Source organism: Coregonus clupeaformis, chromosome 4 (assembly GCF_020615455.1).
Source record: "Coregonus clupeaformis isolate EN_2021a chromosome 4, ASM2061545v1, whole genome shotgun sequence".
Taxonomy (NCBI): Eukaryota; Metazoa; Chordata; class Actinopteri; order Salmoniformes; family Salmonidae; genus Coregonus; species Coregonus clupeaformis.
Genome location: NC_059195.1, coordinates 17,248,077 through 17,269,060, shown reverse-complemented (window position 1 = coordinate 17,269,060; position 20,984 = coordinate 17,248,077). Strand labels below are relative to the sequence as shown.

Here is a 20,984-nt window from a genome sequence, read left to right as displayed (position 1 = left end):
GAAGAAGGTAAGTAAGCCACACTGGGGAACTTACGGCAGTCTCTCTCGTCAGCCCCATCGGAGCAGTCGGGCAGCCGGTCACACCTGTACTCCCCTGGGATGCAGGCCCCATTGGTACAGCTGAACTGCCCACTGGAGCACGTCCTACCAGCTGCAGAGAGATTGAGGAGCAACTTAACCACAAGTGCAGCATTTCTCTACCCCCTTAATTGCCTTTGTCATTGATTTTTGCGTTAACATTTGTGGCACCTGTCACATTGGTGAGAATTCTAAATAAAACATGTTGTACACTGTATGGTCTACTCAGTACTTGCGTATTGATTTCCTCTATTGTAGAAAGTGTGAGAACTTACGACAGTGTTGTCTCTCATCTGAGCCGTCCTCACAGTCCTCTTCGTCGTCACAAACCCAGACATCTGGGATACACTCCCCGTCACTCAAGCACTGGAAATGACTCTCATCACATGTTACATGGGCTGAGGACACACACAGCACATCCCATTTTAGTCTCCACACTATCAGCAACAATAGTCAATATGTAGGTGAAGGTCTAAGTAAGACAATGCCAGGTGATTCTTACTCAAGATAATTCTACGAAGCAACAGTTTTGCTGCTCTCAATACAATTTAACAGGGAAACGTGAGTAAATGTGACAAATCCTGATAACATGTAAAGGGAGAGGGTCAAAGTGCAGCCCAGTCCACTGTAAGATGAGAAGTTACTCACGGCAGTCGGCTTCATCAGAATCGTCTACACAGTCTAACGTTCCATCACAATGCCAGTGCTGTGGGATGCATCGGCCTGTCCCACACTGGAACTGCCCCGTCTCACAACCTTCACACAGGAGACACATTATTACTAAAGTTATCTTCATTCCATATTTTAGACCAATTCTCAGATACTATTTTGTAATACCTTCAGTCCCCAGGTGCATAATTCTTCATGATCTTAATCAGTTGATCATGATCATGTGTATTTCTAAACTAGGTCAGAAAAAATAAATAATTTCCTCTCAAATGTCCCTCTCTACTATAGTTAGTCCAATAAATTGATGGATATCTTTGTGTCTCTTATCAAAACATCTAAACAGATTTAAGTGTGTTTGGGAATGTCTCTTATTGATGAAGCATGGTGTTTACAGCATCGACAGGGCCTGGAGAAGAGCGTGCCAGCCATCCTCAAAACAGTTACTCAACCCTCAGCACACTCATCCCAAGCTTCCTTTTGATGTTCTCACTGAGTGGCATCTGAGGAGATAAGGTACCACCATTCTACCTTCCCTGAAGTTTTCCAGGAGATATCAACTGAGGCAGCATAGTTCAGTGGCAGAGCGCTCCGTCAGACCTGTCCGAATTGGAATGTACAATTCTCATTGTCTCTCTCTGACAACCTGATTTATGGTGCATGCTGTTCCTTGTCAGAAATGTAATTGGGATAAATAGTGGTACCAGGAGGTACCGCAACCCTTAAACCCAAATTCTTTGCTGAGGGAGATGTAAGGTGGTGGTTGGTGGTGCATGTCTGGGGTTGGTGGTCTACAGTGTCTTATCGACTACCTTTAAACACACTCCCTGCTTGGTCAAATATGTGCTGAAGAGAGAGGTTTTACATTGTGTCAACACCTCAGTTGCAAAACAAACTGAAGACTGTTCTAGAAACAAACAACACTGAGAAATATAATCAGTAATACAAATGACCTATGTTTTATTTCCAATCTATGAATCAAACACTGCCATCTGACCAATCAAATTACACACAAAACACACCCACATTTTTAAAAACCACATTACATTTCCAAACATTCGCAGTAAGATTTTTGGATACTGATTCATGACCAGTTTTCACATAACATAAATGTGTCAATGGGCGATATCCATAGATCATATGTTATACATGTATGAATACATGTATTGTGACTCCTAGAAGCAAATATGCAAGTAATCAGCTATTTCCATTGCATCAACTAGCTGTGCCATCACCAATCAGCATGTGCATTGGGTTTCTATTAGCACAACCTTTCACTTAGTGTTTCTCTCCCACTACAGCTATCAACAAATTACTTCAAATTCCAATGGCATAGGAGCATGTTACATGATAAGGACATGCAAAACAAGAAAACAGTGGTCAGTTGCAAACAAAAAGAAACCAACGTGTTGAATATACACCTACTGGACAATTTTGTAACAGAAAAAGCATTTTCAATCCGGTCAAACCATCTAGGCCTAATGCTAAACATGAGCTTTCATGAGATAAGGCACTGAACTAAGAATTAGTGTGATGTCATCCTTTGATCTTGTGCTGATAAGTTGAAATCTCTTAGGAAACTCCTGCCAACATACCCTCTGCCTTTTTATTCTTCTCATTTAAAAGAAACATAAAACGGATACAGCATCGGTTGCACGGGTCCTACTGACATTGATCCTTTAGCAGGACGTAGAGACACCAGGAGCTATTAAAGGCCAAGGTGGAATTGTTGGACACTGATATTATGAGTCGGCCTACTTAATTATAGAACAAGTCTGGCAAAGCATTTCCCTCTGACAGGTGAAAAAAGAGCACTTCCGATATGACCACTATTGAACCAAATGCTAAAAGCCAAGGGAAATGTTCCTTCTTTGTCAAACACCTAGTCCCGTGTAGCTCAGTTGGTAGATCATGGCGTTTGCAACGCCAGGGTTGTGGGTTCGATTCCCACGGGGGCCAGTATGAAAATAAAATATAAAAAAATGTATGCACTCACTAACTGTAAGTCGCTCTGGATAAGAGCGTCTGCTAAATGACTAAAATGTAAAATGTAAACAGACATACAATGTAATGAATTGAATTGAAAAATCGCAGCCCATTCAGTCGACAAATGTTGTGTGAGCAGGCACTTTATTATAGGCAAGTCAGTAGTTTATCATCTCTTTTATGTAATGTGCTCTTCAAAGATGGATCACTTCCACTTGAATTGTGGGGTCATGACTGTGCTACGGCACTAAAAGCCTTGTGAGGGGCTTCTCATATCATGAGGTCTTGTCTCAGATGAATTAGCCGACACCACCAAACTGCTTTTAAACTACGCCAGCCAAAGGGGCTTCATATTTAACTCATTCAGCAGCCAATTGAGAAGCAAGCTTTTTTCCTACTCAGTTTACTAATGAGAAAATTGCTTCCCCATTAGCTCAAAGGGTGCCTTTGTTGAGAGGCAATGATCCGGGAGGTTTCAGCATCATCTGTAACATGCAGGTAAGACAAACAGTGCATGCAGTATCGGAGCAGCACAGTGACACCACTGAAAGACATTTGGGTTTAGCTCTGTACCCCTGAACAGACAGTCAGTGGTCTCATGCTCCATGACATTACGATCATTATAAGATCAACTCTGAATATGTAATATTTGACAATATATGGTAGATATCAGACAAAAATCATGGGTGTACTGACAACTTCAAGGATAATACTGAAAATAATGATACATTTTGTCTAATGAGACTTCCAAAAAGACCCTAATTAAAAAAAAAACATGATCACTCGTTGCTTGACCCACAAATAGGATTGCATGTAGTATCAATATCCACCAGCTTATCAACAAAACCAACATATTTTTTAAAAGAGAAAAATACTAGAAGTGTCTTTAAGCATCAATGGACTTCAAGTTCAGAGGAAGGACACTCCTGAGGCCTCCTAGCAACAATGGCAATGTTCATAATCCCTGTTCATAATCCCTGTCTGCTATGCATTAGGTTAACAGCTTTCAACAACCTTTGCCAAAAGGAAACCAATCTTCTGAGACATTCAAATGAAGCCAGTGTTTCCTGACAGTATCAGTTCTGGGAAAGGTGACTGGCCGACTAAAGTGGACTTTTAAATGAATGTGAAGACTGGCAGACTAAAGTGGACTTTTAAATGAATGCTCTTACATTCAGCCATAGTCTTTTTTTATGTCATCTGATTTACTATTCCTTCAGGAATAAATTGGTAAATAGTTTATTTTTTAAGGCGAAATGTAACAACACTGATCAAAATACGGGCAATTTGACTGTCAGTCAATTTCTATTAAAATAAACTTAAGAGAAAAGTGGCCAATATGCTGCAAATAAGCTCTTAAGAATGTGGTGTCTAAGGATTGGTACTTTTTCGTTAGTGTCTTTGTTTAGCCTGTTTTGTTTAGTTTGGTGTTTTCTTTTTGTCCCTCTCTCTGACCATGTCTTTTGTAATTAGCCATCTTAAACCCACAGCAGGCGAGAACCTCACACTATCCACAGAGAAAGATAAGGACGCCCTACTACTGCCAAACAAAGAGGAGCAGCAGAGGAATTTTCATTCGAATGAAGCCTGCCAATGCCTCAGACCCCACTGTGAAATCACAATGGCACAATGGAAGAGCCAGCAGGGCTGCAACCTCATAACTGGAAGTGTCACCACGCCAATGGGACTATGGAGAGGGATAGCAGAATGCAGAATACAGTATAGCTTCCTGCAAAAAAAGTTTAACAGAAGTTTAACCCCAATTTTTTTTTTTTAAATCTTGGCCCTTCCCCAAAACATCTCTTTCCAATCATGTGGGGGCCCCTGAAAGAGGTGTAGCCTCTTTCATCAATACCGCCTTGTTTTTGTGCGTCCCCTCGCACTCTCTGAATGTGTGTCTAGAAAACGGCTGGCAGCGTGGAGCGCTGGATCCGTCCATGCTGTTAGAGCGAAGTGCTGCTCCATTTCATATGGAAATCAATTCAACAGAATGCAGTCAATTGCTGAACAACTGACTTTGGCTCTTACTGCCACACACAAAACAGAGAAAAGCCCAAGGGAGTTTGGTACTGGCACAGGTACAAAAGGAGGCAATAAATAGTGAGTGAGGAATGAAGCTGTACTTCTAATTCTTACTTTTAAAAAACTTTTATAAAGTTTTAATACATTTGTAAAGCTACATTTGACTAGAAATGTGTAGAAAGCAGCAGAAATTGAGATGTTACACTGCACTTCTGCAGGAGGTCAAATGTTTTTGTTCACACTGCCTATGACAAACTGTCACTCAATACACCATGAGCATTGTTAGCCTAAACATTGCACCCTATGCATCACATAATAGTCTGGGACCTGGGTTGAGAGTGCTGTATAATGGGAAAGGATTAGTCTTTAATTTGAGTCAACTGTGCTAACTTCTGTTCCCCTTTCCAATACAGCGTTAACGTTGCTCACGGATTTACACCAGAAAAGGCTGCAGCATCTTTAAGATTTAGCACGCGTATGCTGGCCGAAGTTTTCTGTGCCTTGTCAAATTTCAACATCAACCCACAAGTGTTTGTTGTTGTGCTATAACACAAATTAACTAATAATAGGTTAGGATCAATTAATGTGAGCAACAAACTGAAAACACCTATTTGAGTTAGTAGGGGAAATGTTCATAAGCCAACCCCATATCCCCCTGTTCTAGACATCGTGTGTAACACTGACACAGAACATCTTGTTTATCCTGGTTTAATTGTATATGTTTTTTTCTAATTCAAATCATGCATTTTTTTCACAAGATCCTGAATGACCAAGGCTGTTTGTGGCAAATTATTGAGGTTTGAAAGGCACTTAGCCCCAATATTCAAGCAATTAACCTGCAAAAACATGTTTTGAACGGCCACAATCAAATCTAATCTAATCAAATTTTATTGGTCACATATATTTAGCAGCTGTTATTGCGGGTGTAGTGAAATGCTTGTCACCAAGTCCAGTTCCTTTGTTACCTATTACTGTAACATTAAATCACCCTACAAGTGTGCCACATTAACCATTATGTCGACACAGGTGTTTTACAACACTTTTAAAGCCTCTTGATAATAAGCCACAAAAGACTGTCTGTCACACATTAAATTATCATCAAGTTGAGCCACATTAGCTTTGGTGAAACTTTGACAGGGCAAAAATGAGTGTGAACCCTATCCCTGGAGGACCCAGTGGAAATTAGGCTCAATGGATTAGAGAAAGTAACCTGTCCTCCAAGGCCCTTTTAGTCATTTCCTCTCAAACGCATGCTGGCTAAATCTGGATTAATTCAACCATTCCTGCCTCAAATTTCTGAGGAGATCAACAAGTGCCATGATGCAAAACTGCAAAAGATGCTGGAAGTGCATGAGGCTCTGTTGCTAGACAATGCATTTAAAACTTGGTATATACTGAAATAGACAACATTGATTACCTGTTGACTTGAATGTCTTTTTAAACTACGACGACACAAATCTTTGGTACATCATTGTTCATTTTTAAGGGACAAGCCTGCTAATTACTAACTTGAAAACGCTGGCAAAGGCCTGATTTGATTCAATATTATAATTAATTTTGGCGAAGACCATGCTCATAGCCTCAGCTTGTAGAGATCACTTCCATATTATGTACTACAAAATGCCACTGGATAATTACAATTGTTAAATTTGATTAAGATACGTGCTGTTTTTTTTCTCATTTATTTTGTCATACTTTCTTATTTTGTATAGTCTTGGAATGTAGCCTATATAGAGCAATGCAGCTAAAACATTAAGAAGAAACATACAGCCTATTTAGCCTGGGATGGTTCCATCTGAGGTTGTAAGAACTTTCCCCTTGTTGTTTACATGCACTCTTTTGCCTGTTGTTGCTTAGGTAGAAATGGTCGCTTTCAGCAGCAGCTGCAGCGTAATTAGTTGCTTGATTCACACTAAGGAGCTTACATACTAAGGGTTGAGCAAAAAGAAAGCAGATTACAATTTGAGCAGTAGGGTATAGGCTACACCAGTATGCAAGAGACAAAGATAACAGTATTTCAGATCTATCAAGCAAGGTATATGACTAGTTTCTACAACAGGAAAGGAAAGGAAAATGGGTCCTTGAATTAAGGCTATATAATTAGTTATCATCTATTGAGGTTTTGCACTAGGCAAGCCGTTGAGTTCCTCTGAATAAGATTTGTACCAGTAGTTTGCAGTCCACACAGATTGTCTGCAAGTCACATGCTCACTTCTGTTACCTAGCAACGACAAAGCTCAGGCAAAAGTTCTCCAAGAGAGAACTTCAAATCTGTCTGAGGGAGGCTTTGTGCTCAATACAAGCTTTAATAATGTTTAGAGTGGAATAGTTTCGATAAAGAAGTCAAATATTGTAAACTATATTAAAATAATTCTGTATTTATTGGTTGCAAAAAAAATAGTTGTAGAGCTGGGGAAATAACTGGCCAAGTAGTTGGTAAGATTTGCCACAATAAATTCAGATTTTTTTATATAGAAAGTACTCCGGTACTACTTTATAAAAACATAAATGTATGTTTTGTCACATACACTGGATAGGTGCAGTGAAATGTGTTGTTTTACAGGGTCAGCCATAGTAGTACCGCCCCTGGAGCAAATTAGGGTTAAGTGCCTTGCTCAAGGGCACATCAACAGATTTGTCACCTTGTCGGCTCAGGTATTCGAACCAGCGACCTTTCGGTTACTTACTGGCCCAACGCTCTAACCGCTAGGGCCTTTCACTTCAAAAAGGCCAAGCATTGCACAAACATGGCTAAATGGCTTGTTTTTTTACTTATAGATAGCCAAATTAGATGATTGTTTGCCTATCAACATCTTAGCTAAGTAAATTATGTCTTCAAAAAACATATCCAATAACTACAAATCAGGCCACTCTACCACATAGGTGTTATTGGTGTCTATGTACCAATGGTTTACATTTTCTCATCCAGGGCAGATATAGGCTACACAAACAACTCTCAGCAGGTTCACAATTAATAAAGGCTGTGTTTAGGTGAGTTTAGGATACTCTTACCTTGTGAATGACACCGGAAAGTACAGAAAATCAATATAACAAGAAGTTTTGCAAGCACTGCTCTCCACATTCTGATGCTGGGTCCCGGCTGGTCTGTCCAGCTCCTCATGAAGCCGGGCAGATGGAGGTGCTCTAGGGACTGGGATGCTGTTGCTTGCCTCTCTCTTTCTTGTCCCGCTAGTTGATGAAAAGGGGCGTACACAAAGCCAGAGACGGTCGCTCCCCCAACCCCGGCCCTCCCGATAAAACCCTTAAACCGCGCGCCCTGGAATATGCATAATTCCATTGCCCGGGCTGTCTCATCTACACGTGATCTACACATTGCGTTGTCCATCAGACAGCTAGGTAGGCCCTAATGGTGGCAACATTAGTGAAATAATAACGCAGCATTTTGTTGTCTAAAACATATAGAATAATTACTTTCGATGTAAATCAAAATAACATGGATTAGCCTAAAATGCAGATTCGCAAATAATTCCCTGGAGCCAACATTTTTTAAAAGCTGAATTGAAAGATTTATGTCCCAGGTCCTAAACGTGTATTTATTTACTGTTTATCTATTTACTATTTATTTAGTAGCCTATTTGATTAACTCAGTAGCAAGCAAACAAAAAAACACAACTGTTGCTGCTCTTCTACCATTATATTGTAGCTTAAGTTTTATCCACACATGATCTTTCACATCCAGTGAGTGATGTCGAAAATGAATAAGACAATTATTTGTCATAAGAGTAAAATAGACGAATCAATTATAGGTTACGTTGTTGCCACAGCACTGTAGAATGTTATTTTTGTTCTGACTGAAGGGGCTCAACGTTATTCAGCTTCAGGGTGACCTTGGTGTGTTGGTACGGGACTACACCGGGGTCAAGGCTCGCCTCAATTACATGGGGGCAGGATCAACATTTCAAGGCATGATAAATGGCAAAAAAGCTGTAAAATGAGACGAAATCGACTAATCAATAAATATAGGCCTGCAAGTTGGATCACTATTTAATCCTGTAAATTACAGCCTATTAATCACATACTTTAGGTCTACAAGCAAGGTTTCACCCAATAAATCAATTGAATATCCCAACATTGTTTTATTTCAAATAGAAAATGTGCCTCAAGCCTTGCACTTTCGCTCTTTTTCGTAAAAATGTTTTGATGTGCTGCATATCATGCATAGCCTAATACATAAAGTGTTATTGTTTTTGTACTCCTCGAGAACTATCTATTTGTATACATTGCTTTTAAATATTCGTGTTACGGAAATCCCGAAGGATTGGGTCTGGGACCATGTTTGCGGGTCACTTTAGATGGGCCTCACGTTTCGATGTGTTGCATGCAAATCCACTTATGAGAGGCGCAGCAGCCCCATCAGGTGGTGCAGAGGAGGAAATTCCACCTGCGGCGCGCCGTTTAAAATTACACCTGCAACATTTCCGAACAATGTAATGTAGCATTCCTTTTCCATTTCCCTTGTGCATTTGGGTCGAGCTGTATAATTCCGTGGCTCATGTCTTTGGCGCAAGCCAATTATCCAAATAAATACATAAAAAAATCAACTACGTTGTTATAAATTTAACAATTCTGGTCAAACATGATTAATGTTGGTGTATGCCACTGCTCACAGAAAATGGTGAGAGGAAAATGTAAAGAGGAGGGGAGAAAATGGTTTCCTCTAGGCAACTAAAATGACAGTTGCCAGTAGCAACAGCTGAAACTTTGTGGCTCTCCAACAAGACCCATTCTAAAAGACTCGTTGAAGTAGTAACGTTAAGTGAACGAAACTGATTTATGCACCTCCAAGCTCGTATACCTTTTTCTAAAGAAGGCAGTCGACATGGCATCACCCCACAGCAGTCCAAAAGACCTAAGGAAGATGATAAGAGACACCAAACAGGTAAGAAACAGTACCAGGTTATTATAATTTCAAGAAACATCGACGTCCGGCAATGCCAGATTCATGCTACTGTAGCTAGCTAGCGAGCTAACGTTAACCATCTACTCGTAATCATTAGCAGTAAAGCAAGTTTTGTTTTGCATTATTTAGCCACATGTGTGTATGGATCTCTGAAGACCGCATGGCCCATCTTATTGGCATATACATTTAAATTCCTTCGAACTAATGTATATAGCTAGCTAATTGACAGACTAACTGTCTGTTGTTCACTTGCTCCAGGCTGCTGGCACTTGCAGACTGGAAATGTTAACTACAATGTTCCAAATGATTGGAAACAAATTGTTTTCTCGTGAAACTCGAGTCTTAGTGGAAGTACAATGTTGCAATATTGTTGACAGGTAGAAAGGAAACTTTGGTTTGGGAGGATTTTGGAGTCGATGGGCATATAAATAGATTTTTAAGATGGGGATACATCAATAAATGGGAGGACACAGAGGAGGTACAACATAACATTTTGGTTGTTGTAAAATGCATGTGGTGCAACTCTACATGGTAGTTGGGGTTCTCAGATAGTCGGCTGTATGTGCAACCGAGAGTAGAGCCTGCATGGTCGTCACTAGTTACCACGCCTATTTCAAAAAATGTTCGTCTTAAAATGTGATTTTAAAGGTAACCACACTGCTAACCTTATGCCAAACCTTAAATGAAGACCACATATATAAACGTTTTACTTTGTGGCTGTGGTAGCTAGTGGACACCAGCCTGACTGGACTAGGACCAGTTAAGCCAAAGGATGTACTGCTACGACCCTTGGGCCAAGTGCAGCTTAAAAACAGTGTTAAAGTGGCCTGCGACATTTATACAATTATATGAAATGTGGCCAACAAGAGAAAATAAAACACAAAACATTTTGGTGCTGGTAATGTTTTATAACTACAGGACCTTTTAGGTACGTAGTGACGTGGTGGAATCTAAGAAAATTGCCTCAGATGGGTGTTTTTATAGCAAGAGAGACCTGGTTAACAGTATCACTGTAACAGTAACATGAGTGCCTAATGTAAGTCAACTAGGCTAGGCTACATGTCTATACATTTCACCTGACTTATTTTCTCCTCCAGGACATGGACGATGTCCACACGTCTTTAGAGAAACTGCGTGGCCTTTCCCTGGAAGAGAGGACGGAGTCAGGGATGCTGCGGTCAAGGATAGACGAGCAATCAAGTTTGATTTGCATTTTGAAACAAAGAGCCGATGACATGCTCCTTCGTTGTCAAGCTCTCGAGCAGATAAACTCAGAGTTAGAACACCTGAGTGCAGACGTACAGACCAAACTTGACAATGAAAAGAAGAAATCCATGCAGTTAGAGCAAAGATTTATGGATCTGGCAGCTAACCATCAGGAGCTGATACATTTCAAGGATGAGTACAAAAGACAGAATGCCAAACTAAAACAGGAGAACGAACGACTTCAGGAAGAGAACGATAATATTTTCTCTAAAGACTTACAAGACAAAGAAGCAGTTATTTTGAAACTAACACAAGAATTGAGAGACCTTGCTGAGCAACATAGAAGTCTTGATAATGAATATCAGTAAGAATGCGCCATTTGTTTTTCTATTTAGATTTATTGCTGCATTTAGTAAATGTTGACTGACTTCATCCGATTGTTCAATGTAGGAGTGTTATAACAATAGGTATATATTTTTTCCCAACAGGGGAAAAACAACTGGATTCCAGACCAAACTTAAAGGGCTCATGGGTCTCCATCAAACTAAGGAGGTGTCCTTACAAGATGAATTGCATGATGCTCAAAGACAGCTGAGGGATGCAGTGGAGATGTGCACAGGTGAGTTTGGCTGTATAACTCTGTATCCCAAAAAAACGTATTTCCTAAATGAGAAATATGACCGCTTTTCTAATGTCTCTTGACCAGAACTTGATCAACAGCTTAAAAAAGCAAGAGAAAATTATTCATTGAAAGAGACACAGATGCAGAAAAAAATTGAGGTCTTGGCCAAGGAAAAGGACAAATTATTGGATCTATCGATGCAAAGGGGTAAACTAATACAGGTAATGCATAACATACATCAATTTTTTAAAACAGAATGTCGCTTTTAACTACACATGGAAGCAGTTCAGCCAATTCATAATATTTCTGCCTTTTGAAAGGATAAACAGGTGGAAATCCAGCAGTTGGAGACAAAAAGGCAAGAGGTCGAAAAAAACAGGGCTGCTGCAGAAGAAAGGTATGTATATAATAGTTTAAAGGTCCAGTGCAGTCAAAAATTTGATTTTCCCGTGTTTTTATATATATATATATATTATATATATACAGTACCAGTCAAAAGTTTGGACACACCTACTCATTCAAGAGTTTCTTTATTTTTACATTGTAGAATAATAGTGAAGACATCAAAACTATGAAATAACACATATGGAATCATGTAGTAACCAAAAAAGTGTTAAACAAATCAAAATATATTTTATATTTGAGATTCTTCAAATAGCCACCCTTTGCCTTGATGACAGCTTTTCACACTCTTGACATTTCAAGAACTTTGAAAGTTTCTTCAAGTGCAGTTGCAAAAACCATCAAGCGCTATGATGAAACTGGCTCTTATGAGGACCGCCACAGGAATGGAAGACCCAGAGTTACCTCTGCTGCAGAGGATAAGTTCATTAGAGTTACCAGCCTCAGAAATTGCAGCCCAAATAAATGCTTCACGGAGTTCAAGTCACAGATACATCTCAACATCAACTGTTGAGAGGGGACTGTGTGAATCAGGCCTTCATGGTCGAATTGCTGCAAAGAAACCACTACTAAAGGACACCAATAAGAAGAGACCTGCTTGGGCTAAGAAACACGAGCAATGGACATTAGACCGGTGGAAATTTGTCCTTTGGTCTGGAGTCCAAATTTGAGATTTTTGGTTCCAACCGCTGTGTCTTTGTGTGGGTGAACGGATTATCTCCGCGTGTGTAGTTCCCACCGTAAAGCATGGAGGAGGAGGTGTTATGGTGTGGAGGTGCTTTGCTGGTGACACTGTCTGTGATTTATTTAGAATTCAAGGCACACTTAACCAGCATGGCTACCACAGCATTCTGCAGCGATACGCCATCCCATCTGGTTTGGGCTTAGCGGGACTATCATTTGTTTTTTCAACAGGGCAATGACCCAACACACCTCCAGGCTGTGTTAGGGCTATTTTACCAAGAAGGAGAGTGATGGAGTGCTGCATCAGATGACCTGGCCTCCACAATCCCCCGACCTCAACCCAATTGAGATCGTTTCGGATGAGTCGGACGGCAGAGTGAAGGAAAAGCAGCCAACAAGTGCTCAGCATATGTGGGAAGTCCTTCAAGACTGTTGGAAAAGCATTCCAGGTGAAGCTGGTTGAGAGAATGTAAAGAGTCCACAAAGCTGTCATCAAGGCAGGGTAGCTATTTGAAGAATCTCAAATATAAAATATATTTTGATTTGTTTAACACTTTTTTGGTTACTACATGATTCCATATGTGTTATTTCATCGTTTTGATATCTTCACTATTATTCTACAATGTAGAAAATAGTAAAAATAAAGAAAAACCCTTGAATGAGTAGGTGTGTCCAAACTTTTGACTGGTAGTGTATATTTCCACACTATGAAGTTGGAGTAATACTGTGAAAATTATGATAATGCCCGTTTAGTGTAAGAGCTGTTTGAAAAGACAGCATAGACATTTTTGCCTGTTTTGGTAGGATGGAGTTTTGGCCTGCCTGGTGATATAGTTAATAGAACAATAAGAAAGGGCGTTCCAAACCTCTCCCCACTCAGACCACTCCCAGACAGTCATAGTAAAATCCTTGCTTGGGAAATTGGTCTTGCTAAGAAGCTATTTGTGGTTCTATTTTTATGATTTTGATTGAAAACAATCACAGTAAGGTACTTAATTGTTACCCAGAAATGATTTGATATTGAGATAAAAACGGCTGCATTTGGGCCTTTAAAATGAAGTCCAACACTGGCATGTATATCAAAGATCTCTCTGCTTTAGGTTTGAAAGAGAGGCAGCTGTGGTGAACACTAATTTGAAAGTCAAAGCACTCCAGCACGCTCTTGATCAGTCTGTGAACACTTGCAACAAGCTGAAGAAGGTTAGTTGAAATGTGGAAAATGAATGATGTATATAAAACCTGGATTGCTAATGCCATGTATTGGCCATTGAGAGGCTTTGAAGCCACCGGTTGGCCATATTGGCACTCCCCAGTAGGAGCAGTCCTCCATAGGAATCAATGGACTTCTACAGTATTTCAATTAAATGTATCAAGGACAAAATTACATATACATATATATGTTATTTTTTTTGTAGTGGGGACAGTACTATTAGTAATCTCTTAAATGTATACTTTAAATAAAATGTTTTTCCATTTTTTTCTATTTTATGTTTATTTCACATAATATAATTTAAAAGTATCCATGAAGCTGTCTGTAATAGAATAAATGTGTCAAAAACGAATGTAGACATTAATAAATGCATTTCTATAGCTTTGAAAATATTTTTTGCAATGGTGGGGGAGTGCCAAGATGGAGGCACGGTGGCTTCAACACAGCGCCATCTATCAGTGATCTAGTGTACATATAAATCATTATGAAAAACATTGCAATATTGCAAAATAGAAGTGCCATCGTGCTCAATTATATACAATTATTTCATAGGATTTTGAAGCCTATAAAAACCACAGCACCGACCTGCTTGAAAAGGAAAAGGAGTTAAATGCCAAGCTGCGCCATATGATTGGCTAAGACTACCATTCCATCCAACCATTCACTGATGTAATAAGATAGAGTATGAATTTGCTTATCTTTTTTTACAATAAAACAAATTCATATTTTGAATTTACTGCTGTTCACTTAGTCACATTAAACCGATTAGACTTGTGATTCAGGATTTTCATTTGTTGATGGTTTAGGAAGTAGCAAAGTATTTATCCCCTATCAGGTAGAATTGGAAAATAACAAATATTTACCACAAAGAATCTTTTGCACACCACAAGCAACATCATAGTACTCAGATCCAATGTTTGGGTCAATGATACGACCAGTACAGTATAATCCAGGGAGTCCACAGCAGGATGGATACCCAGCTCAGCAATAGCACGGGTTGCATCGAAGTGGTGATCGAAAGTAGTGGCAGGGGCAGGGTCAGTCAAGTCATCAGCGGGCATATACAGTGGGGGAAAAAAGTATTTAGTCAGCCACCAATTGTGCAAGTTCTCCCACTTAAAAAGATGAGAGAGGCCTGTAATGTTCATCATAGGTACACGTCAACTATGACAGACAAATTGAGAAAAAAATCCAGAAAATCACATTGTAGGATTTTTTAATGAATTTATTTGCAAATTATGGTGGAAAATAAGTATTTGGTCACCTACAAACAAGCAAGATTTCTGGCTCTCACAGACCTGGAACTTCTTCTTTTAAGAGGCTCCTCTGTCCTCCACTCGTTACCTGTATTAATGGCACCTGTTTGAACTTGTTATCAGTATAAAATACACCTGTCCACAACCTCAAACAGTCACACTCCAAACTCCACTATGGCCAAGACCAAAGAGCTGTCAAAGGACACCAGAAACAAAATTGTAGACCTGCACCAGGCTGGGAAGACTGAATCTGCAATAGGTAAGCAGCTTGGTTTGAAGAAATCAACTGTGGGAGTAATTATTAGGAAATGGAAGACATACAAGACCACTGATAATCTCCCTCGATCTGGGGCTCCACGCAAGATCTCACCCCGTGGGGTTAAAATGATCACAAGAACGGTGAGCAAAAATCCCAGAACCACACGGGGGTACCTAGTGAATGACCTGCAGAGAGCTGGGACCAAAGTAACAAAGCCTACCATCAGTAACACACTACGCCGCCAGGGACTCAAATCCTGCAGTGCCAGACGTGTCCCCCTGCTTAAGACAGTACATGTCCAGGCCCATCTGAAGTTTGCTAGAGTGCATTTGGATGATCCAGAAGAGGATTGGGAGAATGTCATATGGTCAGATGAAACCAAAATAGAACTTTTTGGTAAAAACTCAACTCGTCGTGTTTGGAGGACAAAGAATGCTGAGTTGCATCCAAAGAACACCATACCTACTGTGAAGCATGGGGGTGGAAACATCATGCTTTGGGACTGTTTTTCTGCAAAGGGACCAGGACGACTGATCCGTGTAAAGGAAAGAATGAATGGGGCCATGTATCGTGAGATTTTGAGTGAAAACCTCCTTCCATCAGCAAGGGCATTGAAGATGAAACGTGGCTGGGTCTTTCAGCATGACAATGATCCCAAACACACCACCTGGGCAACGAAGGAGTGGCTTCGTGAGAAGCATTTCAAGGTCCTGGAGTGGCCTAGCCAGTCTCCAGATCTCAACCCCATAGAAAATCTTTGGAGGGAGTTGAAAGTCTGTGTTGCCCAGCGACAGCCCCAAAACATCACAGCTCTAGAGGAGATCTGCATGGAGGAATGGGCCAAAATACCAGCAACAGTGTGTGAAAACCTTGTGAAGACTTACAGAAAACGTTTGACCTGTGTCATTGCCAACAAAGGGTATATAACAAAGTATTGAGAAACTTTTGTTATTGACCAAATACTTATTTTCCACCATAATTTGCAAATAAATTCATAAAAAATCCTACAATGTGATTTTTTGGAGAAAAAAAATCTCATTTTGTCTGTCATAGTTGACGTGTACCTATGATGAAAATTACAGGCCTCTCTCATCTTTTTAAGTGGGAGAACTTGCACAATTGGTGGCTGACTAAATACTTTTTTTCCCCCACTGTAGATGGCCTGTTAATTTTTAAATAAAAATAATCTTCAAAATGAAGAAGTAAGGCATTTAAGAGAGGGAAAGTACGTATTTATTTTATGTGCTCCTTACCTGTACCGAGGTGATGGAACCCTTTTTGGTGGTGGTGATTCTCTCCTGCATGGTACCCATGTCTGTGGCCAGGGTACAGGCTGGTAGCCTACAGCAGAGGGGATACGACCCAACAAGCCAGTCACCTGAGAGAGAGAGAAGGCCTCATTTAAAAAGGACCATCAAATCAGAGTGGACAATGGGTTTATGGACAAAGCATTGCAAGATGCTTCAACTGCAGCACTTGGGTGGTGCATTATAAAAACCCAGTTTGACCATTCCTTATCTTCTTCCTTCCTTGCAGTACCAAGGGGGTTGTGGGAGGATAATTTGATGGGGTGTGAACAGGTTGTGTATTAGCATTATTGTACTTATTGTATGCCATTCAGTTTGTAATTGAAAAAATCTTTAATAAATGTTTTTATTAAAGATAAGATATTTATGTCAAATAAAATAAAATGTTATTTGTCACATGCTTCGTAAACAACAGGTTTAGACTAACACTGAATTGTTTACTTATGGGCCCTTACCAACAATGCAGAGAGAAAGAAAATAGAGAAATAATAGAAAAGTAAAACACGTAATAATAAATACACAATGAATAACGATAACTTGGCTATGTACACAGGGTACCAGTACCGAGTCGATGTGCAGGGGTCCGAGGTAATCTAGGCAGATATGTACATATAACTAGGAATAAGTGACAGATAAAAAACAGTAGCAGCAGCGTATGTGATGAGTCAAAAAAGTTGGTGCAAAAAGGGTCACATGCAGATAGTCCAGGTACAGTTGAAGTCGGACGTTTACATACACCTTAGCCAAATACATTTAAACTCAGTTTTTCACAATTCCTGACATTTATTCCTAGTAAATATTCCCTGTCTTAGGTCAGTTAGGATCACCACTATATTTTAAGAATGTGAAATGTCAGAATAATAGTAGAGAGAATTATTTCTTTCAGCTTTTATTTCTTTCATCACATTCCCAGTGGGTCAGAAGTTTACATACACTCAATTAGTATTTGGTAGCATTGCCTTTAAATTGTTTAACTTGGGTCAAACGTTTCGGGTAGCCTTCCACAAGCTTCCCACAATAAGTTGGGTGAATTCTGGCCCATTCCTACTGACAGAGCTGGTGTAACTGAGTCAGGTTTGTAGGCCTTCTTGCTCACACACGCTTTTTCAGTTTTGCCCACACATTTTCTATAGGATTGAAGTCAGGGCTTTGTGATGGCCACTCCAATACCTTGACTTTGTTGTCCTTAAGCCATTTTGCCACAACTTTGGAAGTATGCTTGGGGTCATTGTCCATTTGGAAGACCCACTTGCGACCAAGCTTTAACTTCCTGACTGATGTCTTGAGATGTTGCTTCAATATATCCACATAATTTTCCTTCCTCATGATGCCATCTATTTTGTGAAGTGCACCAGTCCCTCATGCAGCAAAGCACCCCCACAGCATGATGCTGCCATGTTCTTCGGCTTGCAAGCCTTCCCCTTTTTCCTCCAAACATAACGATGGTCATTATGGCCAAACAGTTCTAATTTTGTTTCATCAGACCAGAGGACATTTCTCCAAAAAGTACGATCTTTGTCCCCATGTGCAGTTGCAAACCGTAGTCTGCCTTTGTTATGGCGGTTTTGGAGCAGTGGCTTCTTCCTTCCTGAGCGGCCTTTCAGGTTATGTCGATATAGGACTAGTTTTACTGTGGATATAGATACTTTTGTACCCGTTTCCTCCAGCATCTTCACAAGGTCCTTTGCTGTTGTTCTGGGATTGATTTGCACTTTTTGCACCAAAGTACGTATGACGGCTGCGTGGCCCCATTGTGTTTATACTTGCTATTGTTTATACAGATGAACGTGGTACCTTCAGGCGTTTGGAAATCGCTCCCAAGGATGAACCAGACTTGTGGAGGTCATTTTATTCTGAGGTCTTGGCTGATTTCTTTTGATTTTCCCATGATGTCAAGCAAAGAGGCACTGAGTTTGAAGGTAGGCCTTGAAATACATCCACAGGTACACCTCCAATTGACTCAAATGATTTCAATTAGCCTATCAGAAGCTTCTAACGCCATGACATCATTTTCTGGAATTTTCCAAGCTGTTTAAAGGCACAGTCAACTTAGTGTATGTAAACTTCTGACCCACTGGAATTGTGATACAGTGAATTATAAGTGAAATAATCTGTCTGTAAACAATTGTTGGAAAAATTACTTGTCATGCACAAAGTAGATGTCCTAACCGACTTGCCAAAACTATAGTTTGTTAACAAGAAATTTGTGGAGTGGTTAAAAAACGAGTTTTAATTACTTCAACTGTAGCTTCTTACTTTCTCATGTTCTTCTTATTTGTATTTATTATGTGTTTTTGTTCTACCTTATGTTATTTTTAGGGCTACATTGATGTTGATTACTGCATTGTTGGGTTTGGAGCTTGCAAGAAAGGCATTTCACTGTACTTGAAACTTGAAACAGTCAGACCAGTCAGGGCAACTCTGGCACTAGCCAAAACTCTACTTGAGGTTCATTCTTCCTCTCAAGTCGAAAAGCTTTGCTGCCAAAATGTGCAGTTTTGTCACACACCACAGTGCCACAGATGTCTCAAGTTTTGAGGGAGCGTGCGATTGACATGCTGAGTGCAGGAATGTCCACCAGAGCTGTTGCCAGAGAATGTAAAATTCATTTCTCTACCATAAGCCACCTCCAAAGTCATTTTAGAGAATTTGGCAGTTCGTGCAACCGGCCTCACAACTGCAGACCACGTGTAACCACACCAGCCCAGGACCTCCACATCTGGCTTCTTCACCTGTGGGATCGTCTGAGACCAGCCACCTGGACAGCTGATGAAACTGAGGAGTATTTCTGTCTGTAATAAAGCCCTTTTGTCAGGAAAAACCTCATTCTGATTGGCTGTGCCCCTGCCCAGTCATGTGAAATCCATAGATTAGGGCCTAATTAATTAATTTCAATTGACTGATTTCCTTATATTTACATTTTAGTCATTTAGCAGACGCTCTTATCCAGAGCGACTTACAGTTAGTGAGTGCATACATCATTTTTTATACTGGCCCCCCGTGGGAAACGAACCCACAACCCTGGCATTGCAAACGCGATGCTCTACCAACTGAGCTACATCCCTGCCGGCCATTCCCTCCCCTACCCTGGACCAATTGTGCGCCGCCCCATGGGTCTCCCGGTCGCGGCCGGCTACGACAGAACCTGGATTCGAACCAGGATCTCTAGTGGCACAGCTAGCACTTCGATGCAGTGCCTTAGACCACTGCGCCACTCGGGAGCAGTGGTCTAAGGCACTGCATCGCAGTGCTAGCTGTACCACTAGAGATCCTGGTTCGAATCCAGGTTATATGAACTGTAACTCAGTAAAATCGTTGAAATTGTTGCATGTTGCGTTTATATTTTTGTTCAGTGTATTTACATCGTGTCCACATGCTTCATGTGATAGAAATCAGAAAATACTACCTGCGCTTATCATTTCCTGTGGATATATTGTTTCAAATTCCTTCCTACATAATAATAATAATATGCCATTTAGCAGACGCTTTTATCCAAAGCGACTTACAGTCATGCGTGCATACATTTATTTTTATTTTATTTTTGTGTATGGGTGGTCCCGGGGATCGAACCCACTACCTTGGCGTTACAAGCGCCGTGCTCTACCAGCTGAGCTACAGAGGACCACACATAATGACTAACCATGCAGACAACCGGTAGATAAAATTAAAATGTAATTTTATTCAACATTCCAGCTTGTAGAGGATCTGCGAGGACCATTTCAAACACAAACACTGAAATGTCCCAGATGGTGGATTTAGAAATTCATCCGTCTGGTCCCCAGGCAAGTGTGGAGAGAGCTGCTGGGGCTCTACTGAATGCTTTTAGGGTATTAAACCCTGGCTTCAGCGCTTGCAGAGCCCTGGTGCAGCAGCGTTAGAACCCAACATTGTGAATATGGCTGAAGGTGGAAAAGGGACAGTGCACTGTAACTTTTAAATGGAGAAGCCATGTGAAAATTATGTCTTAGTTTACGTCTCTCTCACAAGAGGGCAGTGCAGGTTCTCGGTGTGTGTGTGTGTGTCAGAGAGCTTTTGACCATTGGAACATTGTTATTTATCAGGCTTGAAGGTGTTGATATTACCTGGCTAATTCTTCTCATGATAAATTATTGACAGCTTTATGGCAACTGCTTATTATAGGAGTTATTTTGTCGTCACATTTCTTAGAAAAACACAAACACACACAGAAAGAGAGAGAGAGAGAGAGCTTTTAACCATTGTCCTTTACCATTGGAATGTTGTTATATCAGGCTTGATTATGTTGTTTCCTGTCTAATTCTTTGCATGATAAATTATTGACAGCTTTAAGGTAACCTAAGAAAGGTTGTGATGCCAAAATAACTCCTATAATAAGCAGTAAGCACT

At 40.3% G+C, this 20,984-nt stretch overlaps 2 protein-coding genes across 2 annotated transcripts in view; one reads left to right on the top strand and one right to left on the bottom strand.

Annotated features, from left to right (window-relative positions):
* lrp2a (low density lipoprotein receptor-related protein 2a) overlaps window positions 1–7,888 on the bottom strand; it is a 76,898-nt gene extending 69,010 nt beyond the window's left edge. Inside the window, exons 1-4 of the mRNA XM_041865108.2 lie at window positions 7,765–7,888; window positions 727–834; window positions 354–476; window positions 35–151 (exon numbers count right to left, since the gene is read on the bottom strand). Coding sequence (XP_041721042.2) covers window positions 35–151; window positions 354–476; window positions 727–834; window positions 7,765–7,873 — 457 coding nt within the window. The 5' untranslated portion in view covers window positions 7,874–7,888. The remainder of the gene's footprint in view (window positions 1–34; window positions 152–353; window positions 477–726; window positions 835–7,764) is intronic.
* Window positions 7,889–9,427: 1,539 nt separating this feature from the next.
* Window positions 9,428–14,822, top strand: zgc:172182 (coiled-coil domain-containing protein 89). Its single transcript, XM_041869913.2, has 7 exons — window positions 9,428–9,652; window positions 10,771–11,243; window positions 11,368–11,498; window positions 11,586–11,722; window positions 11,822–11,898; window positions 13,688–13,787; window positions 14,350–14,822. Exons 1-7 carry the CDS (start codon window positions 9,593–9,595, stop codon window positions 14,434–14,436), a joined length of 1,065 nt encoding a protein of 354 aa, XP_041725847.2. The 5' UTR covers window positions 9,428–9,592; the 3' UTR covers window positions 14,437–14,822.
* Window positions 14,823–20,984: the final 6,162 nt, after the last annotated feature.